The 21,541-nt window shown below is 36.8% G+C and overlaps 2 protein-coding genes across 3 annotated transcripts in view; both read right to left on the bottom strand.

Annotated features, from left to right (window-relative positions):
- Positions 1–3,379: 3,379 nt before the first annotated feature.
- Positions 3,380–21,541, bottom strand: part of LOC124188036 (alpha-2A adrenergic receptor) — a 253,740-nt gene continuing 235,578 nt past the window's right edge. The window contains exons 1-6 of one of the 2 annotated variants that reach the window (XM_046580304.1): positions 10,627–10,787; positions 5,980–6,216; positions 4,686–4,855; positions 4,389–4,607; positions 3,894–4,313; positions 3,380–3,718 (exon numbers count right to left, since the gene is read on the bottom strand). In XM_046580304.1, coding sequence (XP_046436260.1) covers positions 3,446–3,718; positions 3,894–4,313; positions 4,389–4,607; positions 4,686–4,855; positions 5,980–6,181 — 1,284 coding nt within the window. In that variant the 5' untranslated portion in view covers positions 6,182–6,216; positions 10,627–10,787 and the 3' untranslated portion in view covers positions 3,380–3,445. Of the gene's footprint in view, positions 3,719–3,893; positions 4,314–4,388; positions 4,608–4,685; positions 4,856–5,979; positions 6,217–10,626; positions 10,788–21,541 lie in introns of those variants that run through there. The other variant, XM_046580303.1, reaches the window with a different exon arrangement.
- LOC124188037 (major royal jelly protein 1-like) lies at positions 16,642–19,814 on the bottom strand. Its single transcript, XM_046580305.1, has 6 exons — positions 19,742–19,814; positions 19,315–19,551; positions 18,012–18,181; positions 17,715–17,933; positions 17,220–17,639; positions 16,642–17,044 (listed from the first exon to the last, which is right to left on the bottom strand). The coding sequence occupies exons 2-6, from the start codon at positions 19,514–19,516 to the stop codon at positions 16,781–16,783; spliced, it is 1,275 nt and encodes a 424-aa protein (XP_046436261.1). The 5' UTR covers positions 19,517–19,551; positions 19,742–19,814; the 3' UTR covers positions 16,642–16,780.

Raw genomic sequence — 21,541 nt, forward strand, 5'->3', positions numbered from 1 at the left:
CTCTCGAGGTATCAAGATGGTAAGTGAATTATATAATTATTTTACATGTATGGAAAAACCGGCAGGTTTGACGCTCGTCTATTTACTTTATAGATTAAGAAGAGAAAAAAAGGGAAGGACCTGTAGTCGTATTTTATACTTTATTTAACTTTCCTTGAATTGTCAAACGTTTTTATTTTTGATTGTATAGGAAGAAGATGTGTGGGAAATTCCATTCTAGTGCCCAAGAATATAGTACACATTTTCGATCATTTTTTCTTTTTTTTTTTGGGAAAACATTTTCCTCAATTTTCAAATTTCCTTAATTTTTTGGTATTCAAATCGATTCTTAACAATTTTGCGCACAGGTGGGATTTCTTTAATTATTTTTTCCCTAATCCTGAGGATATTTCCTATCTGACACCACTGTCAATAGGCGAGATACCGGAAATCATAAAATTACCTTTTTTTCTAATCAAAAAGAAAATCACACAAGTTGTAGGAAATTTGTGGATCTAAGAGTTAGATTATTAGCATTTCGTTGTTTAAACAATTATTCGGGGAGATATTGATCAAAAAGTCAATAAATGAATTTTGGCAGTCGTATAAGTTGTTAATAGTTAGTTATACAAAGAAAGTTATTCAACAAAAAAGATAGAAAATATCATTATCTACAACAAGGTCATTATCATTTTGAGCCTAGAGTGCACAGTTACGGAGATATAGGCCGAAACGGTTTTTCTCAAAATGGCGGCACTTCCGCCCTTAAAATTTGTAAGGATTTTATGAATTTACATTCAGTACGTCATGCGTCATACTGAAACTATCTATGAAAAAAAAAATAACTCCTGTAATTTAGTGCAGGAAAAAATTCCCTATTACCTGTACTAATCGGCGTTGTATTTGGATCATCAATCCAAGACTAGAAGTAGGACGGCGACTCTGTTTATACTCCGAGTTTGCAGTCAGAAGAGAGCACCGGGAAACTCGTTTCTGCGAATAGATGACATACACCTCACTCTGTTGTCTCCGATCGGTAGCAACAGCGATACAGCTCTTATTTTACGTGAGGGAGCATAAGAAGGAGGTGCTTGTTCATGAACCAAGGCGACTTTGGAATCACCTAAGTCCGTATAACTAATTGAATCAGGGTGTTTTTGGGTAGGAAAGACCGATCCTTCCTTTTGCCCATCAGAGGAGGTCCTTTACATTATCCATATTTACCTTAATTTCAAGGGTTAAGGCAAAAGAACTACACAATAGCAGGGTTTTCTTATAGGTGCAAGCCTCAAGAAAACCGCGGACCTTACAGTATGGGTATAGAAACGTTGTTTAACACGATGGCAAATATGTTGAACACATAAAAAAAAATGTCCTTTTTGAAAAAGGAAATGTGACATAGAATATAAAATATAAAAAAAATCATTCCAAATTGGAAAGATTGGTGTGCTGTAAAATGAGTTTAATATTGGATAAAATGTTTACACGTTTTATTGTATACCCTGCGATAAAGACATTTCGTATTTTCTATAATTTTGCGCAATTTTTTCACTATCGATTGAACGATTATTGAGGTATTCGATTAATTTTTAGCGATTGATCGATGATAATAACTGGATAACGTCTGATTAGCCGATACACTGTAATAGACTATTCACCGCTCGATTTCCACCTGTAATCCAAATACAAGTGGTAGAAACTCTCACACTCACGTTATACTAATCAACTGTATAGTTTTAAACGCGGGAACAAAATGCGCCTCAACGCCTCTAGCGGCAGACGCATAACTTACTTAGGACTGAGCCAAAATTCCGAAACAAAACTTGTTGTTCAAATACTCTGCAATACGTGAGGACATCAAGGCCGTAAATAAGCTTTCCCGTAGAAGCATTAGGGCACATGGTGCCAACATAGGTTATAGTAGGGTGTTGAAAGTTGTGACGTGTATAAATATCGAGTAGGTAGGTTCCTCAAGATTATGAATAAGACGAAGGGCCGGCAAAGATTCACTAGTCGTACCTAGTAGCCACAGTCTGCCACTGAGCCAAAACTTCAACTCAGGATAAACGCTGTACCTCCAAAATTTCCGTGACTGCTGCCTCAAAACTTGCAGAGGGTAGTCTGAAAATATGTCCATCAGCAGGTACAGCCCAAGGAATGTAACTTAAATAATGGATTTGATTATACTTCGAAGTCGTATTCCTCTCTAACAACCGGACACTTTCTTTCGTTTACTAAAGCTCGACAGAAAAAGGTCTCGACAGTGGTTTATAGATCGGGAGCTCGCAACAAAAAGCACGTATGATCGGTACTAGTATGGCGGTTGGTTTTTAAGACCTCCATGGATACATGGGCAAGTGAAGAACTTGACATCTTTGAACAGGTATGGCGGATATTTAATGACGCCGGACCAGGCTGGCATGGTCATATTCGTTGATGAAACATGATTTTCTATCACTGTTCCAAAAATTAGCTCTGAGCAAGTATTTCAAAAAGGCAAAAAAAATCACACGTTTAATTAGGTATGGTGGCCAGTTTATGACGCCGTATCGGTATGGCATACAACTCCTTCAGATTTTGGCTATCTAATGAACAATATAAAACAAGAATTGCCTGTGACCTCATCACCCAAGGGCATGGTTTTTTCCGACATATTCAAAAAATTGCGCACCGCAACGATGACACTGACAGGCCGCCATACTTGCGTTTCCCTGTTACTCATAACACTGGCTAGCTTCTCAAAAAGTTTTAGCCATGAGCCGATCATACGTGCTTTTTGTTGCCGGCTCCCGATCTATTATTGTTCGTGATTGCTTCAGCTTCGTATTTTTAGGACGCTGAAACTTATGCATTGTCGACCTTCCTCATTCACACCTTGGTTTTTTCTAAGCGATACATCCGAAGTATTTCGAGATTAATCCGAGACATCTTACAGTTTCAATGATCATTTCAATTAATTAATTTAATTTTTATTCACTTAAAAACATAACCTTTTACCATGCTTTCCTCAAGAGTTGGAATTTTCTGAAATACCATATACAAGGACTTCGAAATTTTATGAAACAGCGACTATCGTAAAGTATACCTACATTCTTGGCAATTTTTACTCATTTCTAACCTTCCCGATTTAATCAAGCAACAAATCTATCTGATCTCCGTGAGCGTTCAATGAATGACGATAAAAGACGTGAGGTTAATTTGTTATTTACTTCGAAGGATGCTACTGATGAAATCGAGAATTCATCAACCTGTAACTGATCGTAGCAGGCTGGAAACCTTTGTCGTAGTCCTATTTTTATTTTTGGTATGATCGAGGGATGTTGTGCACTAATAAAATACGATTCTTCAACCAATGTATATTTCAATGTTTCAATATATCTGTCGAATACATAAATCTCGTGTTCTGAGCTATTGGACTATTTAAAGAACACAAAGAAGAACAAGGAACTCCATGTTGGAGACAGGCTTACGTAACCTTTAGAGGTAAGTATTCCTTTTCTACTATACTATTTACAACTACAGGGCGACCTATCGGCTCGCACACGGTGCCTTTGACGAGGGCATTGAGGTCAGCCGTCATAACCCTAAAGTTAACTTCCGTGAAATCCATAGTCTTCAGTATGTACTTCTGGAACCTGTTTGACATGATCGAAAGTTTTTCGATTGAACAACCATTTTCCGTGATCAGTTTGACGCTGTTAATGTACTGCAAGGTAGTGTCATTCTGCGCCAGAACACCCTGAAATCATTCGTTATAATACGTGTGAGTTGCAGATTCGCGAAATATGTCATCAAATCCATGGCCAGTGTATTCTATAAGCAATGAGGTGGTGTCCATTGATAATGAGCATCATTTGACCAGAGAAAAAGATCTAGCTAATGATTTCTATCGTGAAGAAACATGGCATACGTACGACGTATTCTGATTCCAGAGGGTACTGTAGATTCCAACACACGAGTTGCCTTGGCTGAGCGAAACCAGTTACAAGGACGCCATCTTTTGAATAACCCTTCCCTGCTTCTTGACTCGTTGCTGTGTAATTGGAGACGTAGAGGTTGACTTCATTCCCACACTTAGAACTGTGCAACTCCCTCAAAGTAGCCGCATACGATTCGAAGGTGGATAGGCTTTTAAAAATCATGTAGGGCTCTTTTAAAAATCCGTCTGGGGTTATCAAAAAGGCAGAAGGTCCAACTTCCAAAGTAAAATTTTCTCCAGCAATACTGAATTGCGAGCCTTGTTTGGTCGGGAAGAAGACTTTTTCGTCGATTCGCCACGCGTCCATTCCATCGTAAATTACTACACCATAACTCCGCCCATCTGCGATATACACCTGCAGAAGTCGATAACGATTAAGTTTCGAAAGCATCCGGCATCATACCGAAATTGATTGTAAGAGTTGACTTACCCAGTATGTATCGCAGGCGTCGGCAGACGATTCTACGATTTGTACTTCGAGCAGTCCTTTGTAATTATTGTAAGGACTGCGCATCAGATCATCTGAGAGTTGAAATTCTTTTACCAGCCTATCATTTTTCAAGTCGAAGGCGAGAATTTTTGCCGGGCACACCCGCTCGTCTGCGATTGTACCAGAGTCGACGATCCACAATCTGTTGCACTTATCGATCTGTAAATATTCAAACACCGCACGTAAGGATACTGAATACCCAAGAAACGTCTTGCGATATTATACCTATATACTTACGACTGCTCTGTTAACGCTCGTGATGCCGGAGCAGTCTCCCGATGCTTTATGCCAGCTCCAATCTGGGTAGGGAGCCAACAACGGACCACCGTCACCGATTTTATTGGAAACTATCGATAACGTAGCAGGGTTGTTGGAGAATTTCGGAGTTGTTATCACTTGTCGACCATCTGTAAAAATAATAAATAAAAATCAGTATAATACAATTATCCAAAGTTGTTTCTTGGGAAGAAAAGTTGTATTTAAGGAGATTAGGGAGCGAAAATGTGCCGATAATGTGATAAAAATCAAATGGTATTTTTGGAGAACTGAAACAACATACACACATTTTCTTTTTTGTAACGTTTGTAATAGAGTTTTGGCTATAAAGTTGAAGGGTCAAAGTTTGAAAAATATAAATATTCAAGATAGATATGGACAGATAAACAAGACCACGCGTCTCATGCGCTACTCCCTTATATCCACGATTTCGAGTGAACGGTTAGAGTTTTCGGAAATTTCAAACCGCCATTTCCTTCGGGGAATGTTTTTCTTCAGACCAGACGTGAAGTTTTTGAAATAACATGTAAATAAAAAATGGCGGCTAAAATTAAAAAAAAAAAGGAAAACCGAATGACATTTCTTGTAATAACAACGACAATTGTAGAAAAATTCACATGGATTTAGGTTCGCTTCGTAGAGAAGGTTGATACCTTCATTTTTGGAAGAAAAAAATAAAAATTAAGGCGATATGTCAAAGCCTTTTTGAGTCATCGTGGCAAAAGTAATGACCAATGTTGTTTAGAGGAAAGCGCGTGCAAATATGTACCACACCCAAGCTGAGCCCAATTTTACGAATTTATCAGTTGTTCTCGCGCCAAAATGATCGGAAGAGATTGTAGTCATAGAATGGAAAAGAAAAAGATATTCTCGTTTTCTCAACCCCTCAAAATTAACATCGATATATAGAACTTAAAACATTTTCAGTGAGTACCGGCTTGAACATTAGCCTCACACTCATGGTGATCAGAAATTCAACTTTCTTGTGAATCGATAATAACGGGTATAGCTTTCAGATAGTTATTGTTCAAATCTAACTTGTTATTGACAAACATAATTTTTCATCTCGCTATCAAGCGGAGTCCATATGCGTAATAGTTAAAGTTTGAGCTGGATTACTTCTAGCTGGTGTAGATAAAGTTTTGAAAGAGTCATATGATAATGGTCAGATAGTATATGCGTACAATATTCTTATTCATTCCAAGTTATCCTAATAATGAATAGTTCTAAAGTTCACAATTAGGAAGAAAAGTACCTGGCAGTGGCTGATGGTCGAATATCACGATTGTTGCGTAGTTATAAACCCCCATGTGGATGGCATCTTGTTTTTGCTTATCGTTCTCCCATACGTAGTCGACGTATTTCCATTCGTGCTTAGTTTTCAGACCAGCCGAAGATAACCCAGCGCAGGCCAATACAATTGGCAATATCCAAATGATTCGGCATACAAATGTCATGTCGAAAAACTTACGTTGAAATTCCAAGAAATACACTGCAATTGAAAAACATGATGCTATAAATTTTGTATCTTATTTTATAATATCCCTCATTACTGCCCCACACAGCACAATATGTTTCAGAAATGTTTCAGAAATGTCTTATCAGAAACATGTTATATTCCATTGCAACATTTCAGACATATGTCAGAAATATGTCCATGTCCGCATATATAACTAACGTTTTGTAGCTGACATATGTCAGAAATATGTCAGAAATATGTCCATGTCCGCATATATAACTAACGTTTTGTAGCTGACATATGTCAGAAATATGTCAGGAACATTTCGGTAATATGTCAGAAATATTTCCGCGATATATTTCAGAAACGTCTCATTTGAAACACGTTATTTTTTATTGCAACATTTCAGAAATATGTCAGAAATATATAGCTGACATATGTCAAAAATATGTCAGAAATATTTCCGCGATATATTTCAGAAATTTTTCAGCGATATATCTGAAAATGGTGACTGATATATTGCTGAAACATTTCCGAAAGATATAGCGAAAATATTTCTGATATATTCCACAATACATTTCAAAAATCTTTCAGGTAATGAAGAAAGTCCTGAATCTGAGTAAAATGATTAATTATATGGGCTATTCCGCGTCAACCGGATCAGTCATCTCTCAGCTATTTTTTTAATTTGGCATGTGGATTGTGTAGGGGGAGTTAGATTTTTGTGCCTAAGCGCGAATCTCATGATGCAAAATTCGATTTTTTATTAACAATAACAAATTAGACTCCCATTTTTTTCAAAAATTCATAACTTCGGCAAAAAATTAGATACAATATTTTTTTTTTTTCAAATTACGCGGAAAGCTCCATAGAATTTAAAAAAAAAAGTTGTTATCAATTGTTTATTTAACAATTAATTTTTCAAAGATTTTTAAAACAGTGACTGACACGATCAAAAAATTTTTTTAAAATTCTGACATGTTCCTTGAACTGTGCTACAACCTGTGAATCTATTCCAGAGGGGTGTTTTTCTTCGTTTTCGAGTAAAAAATCATTAAAGGTGTCGATGCGCATGAAATTGCGGCGCGCCGAGTCTCTGCGTAATGGCGGGCGGCCGGTTGCCGTCCACCGCTAACCCGCGGCGGCGTCGCAGCGTTATTTTAGAGTCATTTTCACGATGTAGGACATGATTGAAGAATCTGAAAAAAATACTGTACCTTCACAAGGCCTGCTCAAAGCGATGAGTGAAGTTTCAAGAATGTGTTTTTATTTGAACACTTTGCCGTCCGGCGACACCACAGTGGTGACGTGCGCAAACTGATGGCCAACGGCCGGCGACACCACGTGGTGTTGTGAGCACAGTATCGCTCGGGGTCTGTGGCAACACTTTAGTGTCTTTAGCTTTCTGCTGGTGTTTTGTTTCGGTAACAATAAGTTACACAAGTTATCAAAGAGATTAGTAAGACTTAACAATTTATAATCTCCCGATAATGTCAAGAACGGCCGGCGACAAGTCAAGTGATCCGAATAAGCGCTGCCGGCGCCAGGCGAATAAATATTTACTTACATTTAGTTTGCGCACGTCACCACTGTGGTGTCGCCGGACGGCAAAGTGTTCAAATAAAAACACATTCTTGAAACTTCACTCATCGCTTTGGACGGCAAAGTGTTCAAATAAAAACACATTCTTGAAACTTCACTCATCGCTTTGAGCAGGCCTTGTGAAGGTACAGTATTTTTTTCAGATTCTTCAATCATGTCCTACATCGTGAAAATGACTCTAAAATAACGCTGCGATGCCACCGCGGGGTAGCGGTGGACGGCAACCGGCCGCCCGCCGTTACGTAGAGACTCGGCGCGCCGCAATTTCATGCGCATCGACACCTTTAATGATTTTTTACTCGAAAACGAAGAAAAACACCCCTCTGGAATTAATTCACAGGTTGTAGTACAGTTCAAGGAACATGTCAGAATTTTAAAAAAATTTTTTGATCGTGTCAGTCACTGTTTTAAAAATCTTTGAAAAATTAACTGTTAAATAAACAATTGATAACAACTTTTTTTTACCATTTCGTATTTTTTTTTAAATTCTATGGAGCTTTCCGCGTAATTTGAAAAAAAAAAAATATTGTATCTAATTTTTTGCCGAAGTTATGAATTTTTGAAAAAAATGGGAGTCTAATTTGTTATTGTTAATAAAAAATCGAATTTTGCATCATGAGATTCGCGCTTAGGCACAAAAATCTAACTCCCCCTACACAATCCACATGCCAAATTAAAAAAATAGCTGAGAGATGACTGATCCGGTTGACGCGGAATAGCCCATATAAGCAGAATGTTTTGTGAGAGTATATTCTGCTATTTTATAATCAACAATGATAGGAATGTGCATAAAACTGAAGCTGACATAGGACGTATATTAGGCTGATTCAAAAAAAACAGCTAATTGTTTTTTTTCAAAATCCTCACATAAAAACTTCCGAGAAGGTGTGAAAAGACGCCTGTAAAAAGCAGAGCCCTTAATATTATTATTAAGAGGTCGCGCATCGGGAATTTCTATTTCCCGTTGAAATAACACAGGAATAATTTTTTTAAATTTTGCAATTTCGTATTTTTGCAACGGCTCATTGAATTAGCGGACCAAAGCATATTTTTGTAGGAAATTTGACGCTCTACAAAAAAAGTCCTTACAAAGTTTTCGATAGTCACACTCCTTCAAAAGTTATTCGAGGTCAAAGTTGAACTTACAAAAAAATTCAATGTTTTTTTTGTTTTTCGATGATACTATGAATCTTTTCTCATTATTTTGTTATAAAGAGGATAGATTTCGGAACAATTACATTTTTGAATAGTCAAATGCATCAGTTATGGATTCTCCATGATAACATGTTTATTATTTAACATCGCATTTTTGTAAGGTAACTTTATATTGACTCGATGGGAAAATTAATGATTGAAAAAGCCCAATTAGAGTAAGATATATTTATCAAATATATATTGATAACAAAATAATGAGAAAAGATTCATAGTATCATCGAAAAACAAAAAAAACATTGAATTTTTTTGTAAGTTCAACTTTGACCTCGAATAACTTTTGAAGGAGTGCGACTATCGAAAACTTTGTAAGGACTTTTTTTGTAGAGCGTCAAATTTCCTACAAAAATATGCTTTGGTCCGCTAATTCAATGAGCCGTTGCAAAAATACGAAATTGCAAAATTTAAAAAAATTTATTCCTGTGTTATTTAAACGGGAAATAGAAATTCCCGATGCGCGACCTCTTAATAATAATATTAAGGGCTCTGCTTCTTACAGGCGTCTTTTCACACCTTCTCAGAAGTTTTTATGTGAGGATTTTGAAAAAAAAAAAATTAGCCGTTTTTTTTTGAATCAGCCTAACGTATATACAGAGCTCTGTACATGCCTTATACAGCTTTTTATGAAATAGCCTTGTTCTATTTCGGCCAGCGAGATACACTAAGTGTTTCATTAGGGCCCGTCTATATGTATAGCGTGAAAAATAATTATAATGCATAATAATATCCTATAATAATTATAGTTAAAATGTTAAAAACGTACAGTTTTGAATATACAGGCCTCAATCAGTAATTAAATAGTGAAAAGTAAACCGAAGTTTGATAACGTTCGGCGTATCTTCAAGTTTCAATTGATCAACAATTTAGTATAAATTAAAATTAGTCTTTATTAATAAATCGCGACACTATACGAATATCGGACTATGCATAATTTAATACTGCATAAGGCAATTATGCCGTATCGTGTGATTTTCCATCAAGGGGAAAAATCATTATGCAATTTGAAGGATAATTATCAGGACGAATTTTTCTTTGGTGAATCATTCTGATTTGGATAAACGAAGATCTGTTAACCAAAAAATATGAGAAAAAAACCAGAAATTTCCACACACAATTTCCACTATTTCTGACTTTTTCTAAATATTTGGTCAAACACTCTTAGTTCATCCAGATCACAATGATTCTCCAAAGGAAAAGTTTTTGTGACAAAAAGTTATCCTTCAAATACGCAGCATGATTTTTTCAATTCTATGGAAAAGCAAACGAGTACTCACTCGTGAGAGGTCAACGACCTCTGCGGTTAGGAAATAACCTTGTTGAGTAAACTATAAAAAGATTTAATATTATAGATGTTTCATAGTTGGGAAGTCAACGATCGTAATTATTTTATTTAATTCACAGCTTGACAAAAAATTATAAGCAGTATAGTACTTTCTGTTCACACATAAGCCGGTATTTCAATTGCATACCATTCAACACGTGGCGGCCAAGGATAGCCGATTTAGCAGGCAAACTGCAGAAACGCGTACATAGCAAATATGCACGTAAATATGTAATTATGCCAAGTAGCTAAGGATATTTTTTGGTCTAATTCTCTACACATTTATTGGAAATTAAACATTTACTTACCAAATATCCACTTTTCTTGCCACGTGGGTTTCTGTAATTTTCTCAAGAGATCCGTGGTATCTAACGACCTGTGAAACGCGGTGCGAAAGAGCAAGAAAGCTCGAGAATGAAGGATGGAAGGGTACACGACGCTGCGCGACGGTGATGCGCGAAAAATTAGCGCGTGACGCTCGAGTATGCGACGTGATGCCATATTTTTAGGGTTTTTTAGCGTTTCCTCGCGGATAAAACGCGAATAAATAAGGCGCGTTAATTTGAATTAATATAAGTACGACGGTAGTTTTAATAAACATATACGTAGAATAAGAATGTGAATAAATATTATAATATTACAATTAGTGTAAACCGGTCACCCAGGAATCAAAAAGGAATGTTAATTGTTGATGAATTGTTTAGTTAAAATATAAACACTGCTTGTTTATTCTTATATAGTTCAGACGTAAATAACGAATATTTATATGTATCCGTTTAAGGCGTTCGAAACCACCACCTCCAATACTTGAATATTCTAAACATTGGAATTTGGAAGTATCTGGTCAATGTTATACTAGTTTTAAAGTAAACACGCATTCGGTGTGGACCACACTTTCGGACCCGTTGTCACGAGTCCCTTTGGCATCTCCCATATCTCCTATATCTCCCAAAATAATTATTTTTTCGACCTGGGACCAACGGCATTCTATTCTTAAATGTATTCTAGATTTTTCTAGATGGTTTTCAAAAAATCGATTTTTTGAAGCCGTCACAGTGGTGTTGTCCCTTAAGAGATATTGTTTGAGAAAATTGGTAGATTCAACAAGACAAATGAGAATTATGACGCCCAATTCGTATTCCGTCAAAAAATCTTCACTTCGGTCTTCTTGACTGGACGTAGCTCAGTATGCATAATCATTAAAGATCCATAACTTTATGAAAGGTATAAATATTGAAAAACTTTATGCACGTGTCCATTATGGAAAATTTGAAAAATGACAAATTTTATGAAAAATACTTATGTATACACACATAAACGGAAATATTACTGAAACGTTTCGAAAGTTCGGGTGATGTTACATTGCGCTTGAAATATTTCTGGAATATATTTATAATATCAAAAATGTTATATTGCATTTGAAATATTTCTGAAATATATTTGTAACATCGAAAATGTTATATTGCATTTGAAATATTTCTGAAAGGTTTCCGAAATATTGGGAATGTTGTATTGCAATTGGCATATTTCAGAAACATTTCAGAAATATTCCTGAAATGATGTAATGAATCTGAAATGTTGTAACATTTCGGAAATATTTCTGACATATTTCGTGCCGTGTGGGTAAGGAAAAGACGACGACGATGTAGCAGGATGGGCGATCACGACAAGTATAAAAATGGGAGAACCGCGGAAAGCAGAGATGAGTAGGGAGATCTCCAACGCTCGCTTTTCCTGATACTGTTTCAATTATGAATGTCAGTGAATAAAAGTATCTCCAGATTTGATAAATTTTGGATTCAATTAGCGGACGCTGAATCAAAATAATTAACCATTCCCAGCCCGCATACTTTTTTTTTTTTTTTAATAAATATTATTTTTTTATTGATATGAAAATATGTGACGCCTGGTGTTCTCGAATATTTGTACATGCAGTCCATGGAAAAATATACGAAGCCAGCTCGATAACATTTATGCAAAATGTGCAATGGGCAAGTGGTTGGGGGAAATTTTTTTTTTCTCGAACTGAATCTTCCAGAGAACCATCAGCGAATTCCAAGCAAGATCCATAAACATACCCAGCAAACGCGCGATCATGGACGTAGCTGTAGTGTGGCTGAATAGATACCACATGCGGATGGAGTGATGCGGGACACGGGTTGGTTCCCAGTTCACTTTTGTTTTTTTAATTCAATCCCGGCGTTTTTTTTTGTATTTTCGGAGAGAAAAAACAAATGAAAGAAAGAAAATTTCGAGAGCCGGTCGATTTTTTCTTTCTTTCCTTTTGCTTTTTTTTTACTGAACCCACCTTTTTTGTAGTGGGGGTAACCCAGAAGAGAACAAATAATTGAAACAATAAACATCCGAGAGTGAATCGATTTGTTCCCCGTTTTTGGCGCCTCTTTTTCAATAAAGAAAAGTTTTGACAGTAATGGAAAATAGAAATTACTAAAAACAAATGTATTGTTTTTTAATAACACCGGCCCATAAAAAAAAAAGTGGTCTGCACTTTTGACCGGACCTACCTATTTTTATGTATTTTGTTGCGCTGAATCCGAATCTGAAGTCAGTTTTGCCCGTACACCCTCAAAATTTTGAGTAAATTGCAAAAAACCATACAAATCGCCAAAAATTAGCACTTTTGGTAAGAAAAAAATTTGTGGAACTATAGACCAAGTATGATTTTTATGCATTTTGGTCCGCTAAACCCAAATCTGAAGTTTATTCAACCATAAGCCTCTCAAAATTTAATTGGGCCGGTGTTATTAAAAAACAATACATTTGTTTTTAGTAATCTCTATTTTCCATTACTGTCAAAACTTTTCCTTATTAAAAAAAAAAACGCCCATTTTATATCAGTCTTGACAAGAATTTCTTAAGAATTTTGAGAGATGCGAGATCGGAACGACAAAATTATTTCAGTAGCAACAATGTATGGACCCCTCTCCTTTTCTGATATTGGCAGCCAGTTAAGAGGATTCACAGTGTTCAGTTTAGTGCTAGCAGCTCTCGAGGTATCAAGATGGTAAGTGAATTACATAATTATTTTACATGTATGGAAAAACCGGCAGGTTTGACGCTCGTCTATTTACTTTATAGATTAAGAAGAGAAAAAAAGGGAAGGACCTGTAGTCGTATTTTATACTTTATTTAACTTTCCTTGAATTGTCAAACGTTTTTATTTTTGATTGTATAGGAAGAAGATGTGTGGGAAATTCCATTCTAGTGCCCAAGAATATAGTACACATTTTCGATCATTTTTTCTTTTTTTTTTTTGGAAAAACATTTTCCTCAATTTTCAAATTTCCTTAATTTTTTGGTATTCAAATCGATTCTTAACAATTTTGCGCACAGGTGGGATTTCTTTAATTATTTTTTCCCTAATCCTGAGGATATTTCCTATCTGACACCACTGTCAATAGGCGAGATACCGGAAATCATAAAATTACCTTTTTTTCTAATCAAAAAGAAAATCACACAAGTTGTAGGAAATTTGTGGATCTAAAAGTTAGATTATTAGCATTTCGTTGTTTAAACAATTATTCGGGGAGATATTGATCAAAAAGTCAATAAATGAATTTTGGCAGTCGTATAAGTTGTTAATAGTTAGTTATACAAAGAAAGTTATTCAACAAAAAAGATAGAAAATATCATTATCTACAACAAGGTCATTATCATTTTGAGCCTAGAGTGCACAGTTACGGAGATATAGGCCGAAACGGTTTTTCTCAAAATGGCGGCACTTCCGCCCTTAAAATTTGTAAGGATTTTATGAATTTACATTCAGTACGTCATGCGTCATACTGAAACTATCTATGAAAAAAAAAATAACTCCTGTAATTTAGTGCAGGAAAAAATTCCCTATTACCTGTACTAATCGGCGTTGTATTTGGATCATCAATCCAAGACTAGAAGTAGGACGGTGACTCTGTTTATACTCCGAGTTTGCAGTCAGAAGAGAGCACCGGGAAACTCGTTTCTGCGAATAGATGACATACACCTCACTCTGTTGTCTCCGATCGGTAGCAACAGCGATACAGCTCTTATTTTACGTGAGGGAGCATAAGAAGGAGGTGCTTGTTCATGAACCAAGGCGACTTTGGAATCACCTAAGTCCGTATAACTAATTGAATCAGGGTGTTTTTGGGTAGGAAAGACCGATCCTTCCTTTTGCCCATCAGAGGAGGTCCTTTACATTATCCATATTTACCTTAATTTCAAGGGTTAAGGCAAAAGAACTACACAATAGCAGGGTTTTCTTATAGGTGCAAGCCTCAAGAAAACCGCGGACCTTACAGTATGGGTATAGAAACGTTGTTTAACACGATGGCAAATATGTTGGACACATAAAAAAAAATGTCCTTTTTGAAAAAGGAAATGTGACATAGAATATAAAATATAAAAAAAATCATTCCAAATTGAAAAGATTGGTGTGCTGTAAAATGAGTTTAATATTGGATAAAATGTTTACACGTTTTATTGTATACCCTGCGATAAAGACATTTCGTATTTTCTATAATTTTGCGCAATTTTTTCACTATCGATTGAACGATTATTGAGGTATTCGATTAATTTTTAGCGATTGATCGATGATAATAACTGGATAACGTCTGATTAGCCGATACACTGTAATAGACTATTCACCGCTCGATTTCCACCTGTAATCCAAATACAAGTGGTAGAAACTCTCACACTCACGTTATACTAATCAACTGTATAGTTTTAAACGCGGGAACAAAATGCGCCTCAACGCCTCTAGCGGCAGACGCACAACTTACTTAGGACTGAGCCAAAATTCCGAAACAAAACTTGTTGTTCAAATACTCTGCAATACGTGAGGACATTAAGGCCGTAAATAAGCTTTCCCGTAGAAGCATTAGGGCACATGGTGCCAACATAGGTTATAGTAGGGTGTTGAAAGTTGTGACGTGTATAAATATCGAGTAGGTAGGTTCCTCAAGATTATGAATAAGACGAAGGGCCGGCAAAGATTCACTAGTCGTACCTAGTAGCCACAGTCTGCCACTGAGCCAAAACTTCAACTCAGGATAAACGCTGTACCTCCAAAATTTCCGTGACTGCTGCCTCAAAACTTGCAGAGGGTAGTCTGAAAATATGTCCATCAGCAGGTACAGCCCAAGGAATGTAACTTAAATAATGGATTTGATTATACTTCGAAGTTGTATTCCTCTCAAACAACCGGACACTTTCTTTCATTTACTAAAGCTCGGCAGAAAAAGGTCTCGACAGTGGTTTATAGATCGGGAGCTCGCAACAAAAAGCACGTATGATCGGTACTAGTATGGCGGTTGGTTTTCAAGACCTCCATGGATACATGGGCAAGTGAAGAACTTGACATCTTTGAACCGGTATGGCGGATACTTAATGACGCCGGATCAGGCTGGCATGGTCATATTCGTTGATTAAACATGATTTTCTATCACTGTTCCAAAAATTAGCTCTGAGAAAGTATTTAAAAAAGGCAAAAAAAAATCACACGTTTAATTAGGTATGGTGGCCAGTTTATGACGCCGTATCGGTATGGCATACAACTCCTTCAGACTTTGGCTATCTAATGAACAATATAAAACAAGAATTGACTGTGACCTCATCACCCAAGGGCATGGTTTTTTCCGACATATTCAAAAAATTGCGCACCGCAACGATGACACTGACAGGCCGCCATAGTTGCGTTTCCCTGTTACTCATAACACTGGCTAGCTTCTCAAAAAGTTTTAGCCATGAGCCGATCATACGTGCTTTTTGTTGCGGGCTCCCGGTCTATTATTGTTCGTGATTGCTTCAGCTTCGTATTTTTAGGATGCTGAAACTTATGCATTGTCGACCTTCCTCATTCACACCTTGGTTTTTTCTAAGCGATACATCCGAAGTATTTCGAGATTAATCCGAGACATCTTACAGTTTCAATGATCATTTCAATTAATTAATTTAATTTTTATTTACTTAAAAACATAACCTTTTACCATGCTTCCCTCAAGAGTTGGAATTTTCTGCAATACCATATACAAGAACTTCGAAATTTTATGAAACAGCGACTATCGTAAAGTATACCTACATTCTTGGCAATTTTTACTCATTTCTAACCTTCCCGATTTAATTAAGCAACAAATCCATCTGATCTCCGTGAGCGTTCAATGAATGACGATAAAAAACGTGAGGTTAATTGGTTATTTACTTCGAAGGATGCTACTGATGAAATCGAGAATTCATCAACCTGTAACTGATCGTAGCAGGCTGGAAACCTTTGTCGTAGTCCTATTTTTATTTTTGGTATGATCGAGGGATGTTGTGCACTAATGAAATACGATTCTTCAACCAATGTATATTTCAATGTTTCAATATATCTGTCGAATACATAAATCTCGTGTTCCGAGCTATTGGACTATTTTAAGAACACAAAGAGGAACAAGGAACTCCATGTTGGAGACAGGCTTACGTAACCTATAGAGGTAAGTATTCCTTTTCCACTATACTATTTACAACTACAGGGCGACCTGTCGGCTCGCACACGGTGCCTTTGACGAGGGCATTGAAGTCAGCCGTCATAACTCTAAAGTTAACTTCCGTGAAATCCATAGTCTTCAGTATGTACTTCTGGAACCTGTTTGTCATGACCGAAAGTTTTTCGATTGAACAACCATTTTCCGTGATCAGTTTGACGCTGTTAATGTACTGCAAGGTAGTGTCATTCTGCGCCAGAACACCCTGAAATCATTCGTTATAATACGTGTGAGTTGCAGATTCGCGAAATATGTCATCAAATCCATGGCCAGTGTATTCTATAAGCAATGAGGTGGTGTCCATTGATAATGAACATCATTTGACTAGAGAAAAAGATCTAGCTAATGATTTTTATCATGAAGAAACATGGCATACGTACGACGTATTCTGATTCCAGAGGGTACTGTAGATTCCAACACACGAGTTGCCTTGGCTGAGCGAAACCAGTTACGAGGACGCCATCTTTTGAATAACCCTTCCCTGCTTCTTGACTCGATCCTGTGTAATTGGAGACGTAGAGGTTGACTTCATTCCCACACTTAGAACTGTGCAACTCCCTCAAAGTAACCGCCCACGATTTGAAGTTGGATAGGCTTTTAAAAATCATGTAGGGCTCTTTTAAAAATCCGTCTGGGGTTATCAAAAAGGCAGAAGGTCCAACTTCCAAAGTAAAATTTTCTCCAGCAATACTGAATTGCGAGCCTTGTTTGGTCGGGAAGAAGACTTTTTCGTCGATTCGCCACGCGTCCATTCCATCGTAAATTACTACACCATAACTCCGCCCATCTGCGATATACACCTGCAGAAGTCGATAACGATTAAGTTTCGAAAGCATCCGGCATCATACCGAAATTGATTGTAAGAGTTGACTTACCCAGTATGTATCGCAGGCGTCGGCAGACGATTCTACGATTTGTACTTCGAGCAGTCCTTTGTAATTATTGTAAGGACTGCGCATCAGATCATCTGAGAGTTGAAATTCTTTTACCAGCCTATCATTTTTCAAGTCGAAGGCGAGAATTTTTGCCGGGCACACCCGCTCGTCTCCGATTGTACCAGAGTCGACGATCCACAATCTGTTGCACTTATCGATCTGTAAATATTCAAACACCGCACGTAAGGATACTGAATACCCAAGAAACGTCTTGCGATATTATACCTATATACTTACGACTGCTCTGTTAACGCTCGTGATGCCGGAGCAGTCTCCCGATGCTTTATGCCAGCTCCAATCTGGGTAGGGAGCCAACAACGGACCACCGTCACCGATTTTATTGGAAACTATCGATAACGTAGCAGGGTTGTTGGAGAATTTCGGAGTTGTTATCACTTGTCGACCATCTGTAAAAATAATAAATCAAAATCAGTATAATACAATTACTCAAAGTTGTTTCTTGCGGTGAGAAGTTGTATTTAAGGAGATTAGGGAGCGAAAATGTGCCGATAATGTGATAAAAATCAAATGGTATTTTTGGAGAACTGAAACAACATACACACATTTTCTTTTTTGTAACGTTCGTATTAGAGTGTTGGCTATAAAGTTGAGGGGTCAAAGTTTGAAAAATATAAATATTCAAGATAGATATGGGCAGATAAACAAGACCACGCATCTCATGCGCTACTCCCTTATATCCACGATTCCGAGTGAACGGTTAGAGTTTTCGGAAATTTTAAACCACCATTTCCTTCGGGGAATGTTTTTTTTTAGACCGGACGTGAAATTTTTGAAATAACATGTAAATAAAAAATGGCGGCTAAAATTAAAAAAAAAAGGAAAACCGAATGACATTTCTTGTAATAACAACGACAATTGTAGAAAAATTCACATGGATTTAGGTTCGCTTCGTAGAGAAGGTTGATACCTTCATTTTTGGAAGAAAAAAATAAAAATTAAGGCGATATGTCAAAGCGTTTTTGAGTCATCGTGGCAAAAGTAATGACCAATGTTGTTTAGAGGAAAGCGCGTGCAAATATGTACCACACCCAAGCTGAGCCCAATTTTGCGAATTTATCAGTTGTTCTCGCGCCAAAATGATCGGAAGAGATTGTAGTCATAGAATGGAAAAGAAAAAGATATTCTCGTTTTCTGAACTCCTCAAAATTAACATCGATGTATAGAACTTAGAACATTTTCAGTGAGTACCGGCTTGAACATTAGCCTCACACTTATGGTGATCAGAAATTCAACTTTCTTGTGAATCGATAATAACGGGTATAGCTTTCAGATAGTTATTGTTCAAATCTAACTTGTTATTGACAAACATAATTTTTCATCTCGCTATCAAGCGGAGTCCATATGCGTAACAGTTAAAGTTTGAGCTGGATTACTTCTAGCTGGTGTAGATAAAGTTTTGAAAGAGTCATATGATAATGGTCAGATAGTATATGAGTACAACATCCTATGATATTCTTATTCATTCCAACTTATCCTAATAATGAATAGTTCTAAAGTTCACGATTAGGAAGAAAAGTACCTGGCAGTGGCTGATGGTCGAATATCACGATTGTTGCGTAGTTATAAACCCCCATGTGGATGGCATCTTGTTTTTGCTTATCGTTCTCCCATACGTAGTCGACGTATTTCCATTCGTGCTTAGTTTTCAGACCAGCCGAAGATAACCCAGCGCAGGCCAATACAATTGGCAATATCCAAATGATTCGGCATCCAAATGTCATGTCGAAAAACTTACGTTGAAATTCCAGGAAATGCACTGCAATTGAAAAACATGATTCTATAAATTTTGTATCTTATGTTATAATATCCCTCATTACTTCGACGAAACAGGTTGAATGGCCGCCGTAATGAATATGTGAAATGGTCAAATTATTACGAGAGAATACACAGAGTACAGGCTTAGTTAGATAGGATAAAGTAATTTTTACTCAAAATCTGTCACTTACGTCTTCTTATATAATAATGCTGTCACCAATCGACCGTATTACTGTAGAATTTGGACTAAGATGAGTTAATCTTTCTATGCCGAGGGCTTATTTATACCCGGCGGAAACTATGATTTCTCTAAACACCATCCCTACTCACATTTCTTTGCAAGTGGTTTCAACCATGTTTCCGCCCATCATGCGGCCAAGTTTAAGTAACGCTTGACCCTATGATACGTACGGCATACTGATGAGAGTTATTTCTGGAACAGCAATAGTATGAACGAGAGACAAGAAGTCATTGACAATTCGATAGCTGTGCGTAAAAATAAATGAGAAACAGGATGAAAGAACGAAACTTGAGCGTTGATAAGTACTAGCGTGAAACGCTTGAATGATGAATGGGAGGTAAAAAGGAAGCGAGGACAACTCAGTATCGAGGAGTAAGAAGACTAGCATATATGCGTGCCCTCGCTAAAAATGTTCCCAAATCTGTACAACTCTTTTTTCAATGGCTCTCAGTTGTTACAAACTTTGTTGTATTTGCATTTTAATTGGATAGAAGTTTTTGTTCGGTTTAGTACCGAACGCGACAGCTGTACATTGGTGGTACTGTAGATTTATCATTCATTTTCCAAAAGTTTAGCACAAGACTACGTTGTCAAATGCGAATGAAGAAGATGTCATGTGGAAGGAACATGTTTTCAAATAGTCTTAAGGGAGTCTGCTGCTTTCGTTTGTTCTTCCATTTTTTTGAACGTTGAAAAGAGCTTCTAGAAAAATACTTAGACTGAATGACTTACTAAAAAATAATCAACGTTTGGAAGAATTTTAAATTCATTTGAGAGATGACAATCATAATTTATATTATTCAGATGCTGGCCATAGTCACTTGTGTTTTGAATAAAATTTATAAATTACCAAGAACTTGTCAATTGATCGATTGGTAGAACGACTTCGTAAAAATCAGTGACCTGAGCCGGCTTTTTACAAAATTTATCCGCGTTCATCAACTACCAAAAGAAATTTTTCGTCTCTTAAGCACGCGATGTAAGAATGTATGTAAGGAATGTTTACATGTTGGAATCTTACGCTTCTGATGGAAAGCACGTAAGACGTCTCTTAAGCACCCGATCTCGTAACTAATGATAATGCATATCCGCATTTCAATTATTAGACGGTCTTTGACCGTCTTACGTGCTTCCCATCAGAAGCGTAAGATTCCAACATGTAAACATTCCTCACATACATTCTTTCTGTAAGTATTGCTTGAAAAAAAATTTTACTGGTTGAGGCTCATCTGTTCCAAAACATTATCAGATCAATCCCATTCCAAGAGAATTCTCGTTCGATAAAAACGAATTTGGGAAACGTGATGCGAAAGTCGCCGAAAGTTGCCGGAAGATTTTAATTGGAGAGTTTTCGCGAGCATCGTAACTGTTTTCGCTCATCTCCTGTAATATTGTCAACGATTTCCCCGTCCAAACTTTTCCTCTTTTCATTTCTTCCAATCTTTTTTTTGCTCACGATGAGACTCAGAGGTTTTTTGCATGTCACAACGGTGTCGAGGTATAAGCCTTGTACAATGTATTACATACGTAAGGGTGGTCAAATTGACACATCTTTATGGGAATATATTTTCACCCCGATTGACCACTAAAATCTTGATTCTGAGCTGCTTAAATTGTTGGTCATTTTCATTTCAGAAGCACAAATATTGTGAAATTTCTGCATTCATGTAACTGAAGAACCTAATCCAAGGTGATTATAAAGTTTTTAAAGGTCAGCGCAAATGTCTGTAAAAATTCTATTCTTAAGATC

Source organism: Neodiprion fabricii, chromosome 1, assembly GCF_021155785.1.
Source record: "Neodiprion fabricii isolate iyNeoFabr1 chromosome 1, iyNeoFabr1.1, whole genome shotgun sequence".
NCBI lineage: Eukaryota > Metazoa > Arthropoda > Insecta > Hymenoptera > Diprionidae > Neodiprion > Neodiprion fabricii.

Coding starts and splice junctions, on each gene's coding strand:
- LOC124188037 (XM_046580305.1), bottom strand. CDS start 19,516: ATGACATTTGGATGCCGAATCATTTGGATATTGCCAATTGTATTGGCC. Junction 17,934..18,011: donor CGAGCGTTAACAGAGCAGTC/GTAAGTATATAG, acceptor GAATATTTACAG/ATCGATAAGTGCAACAGATT. Junction 17,045..17,219: donor CTCTGGAATCAGAATACGTC/GTACGTATGCCA, acceptor GAATGATTTCAG/GGTGTTCTGGCGCAGAATGA.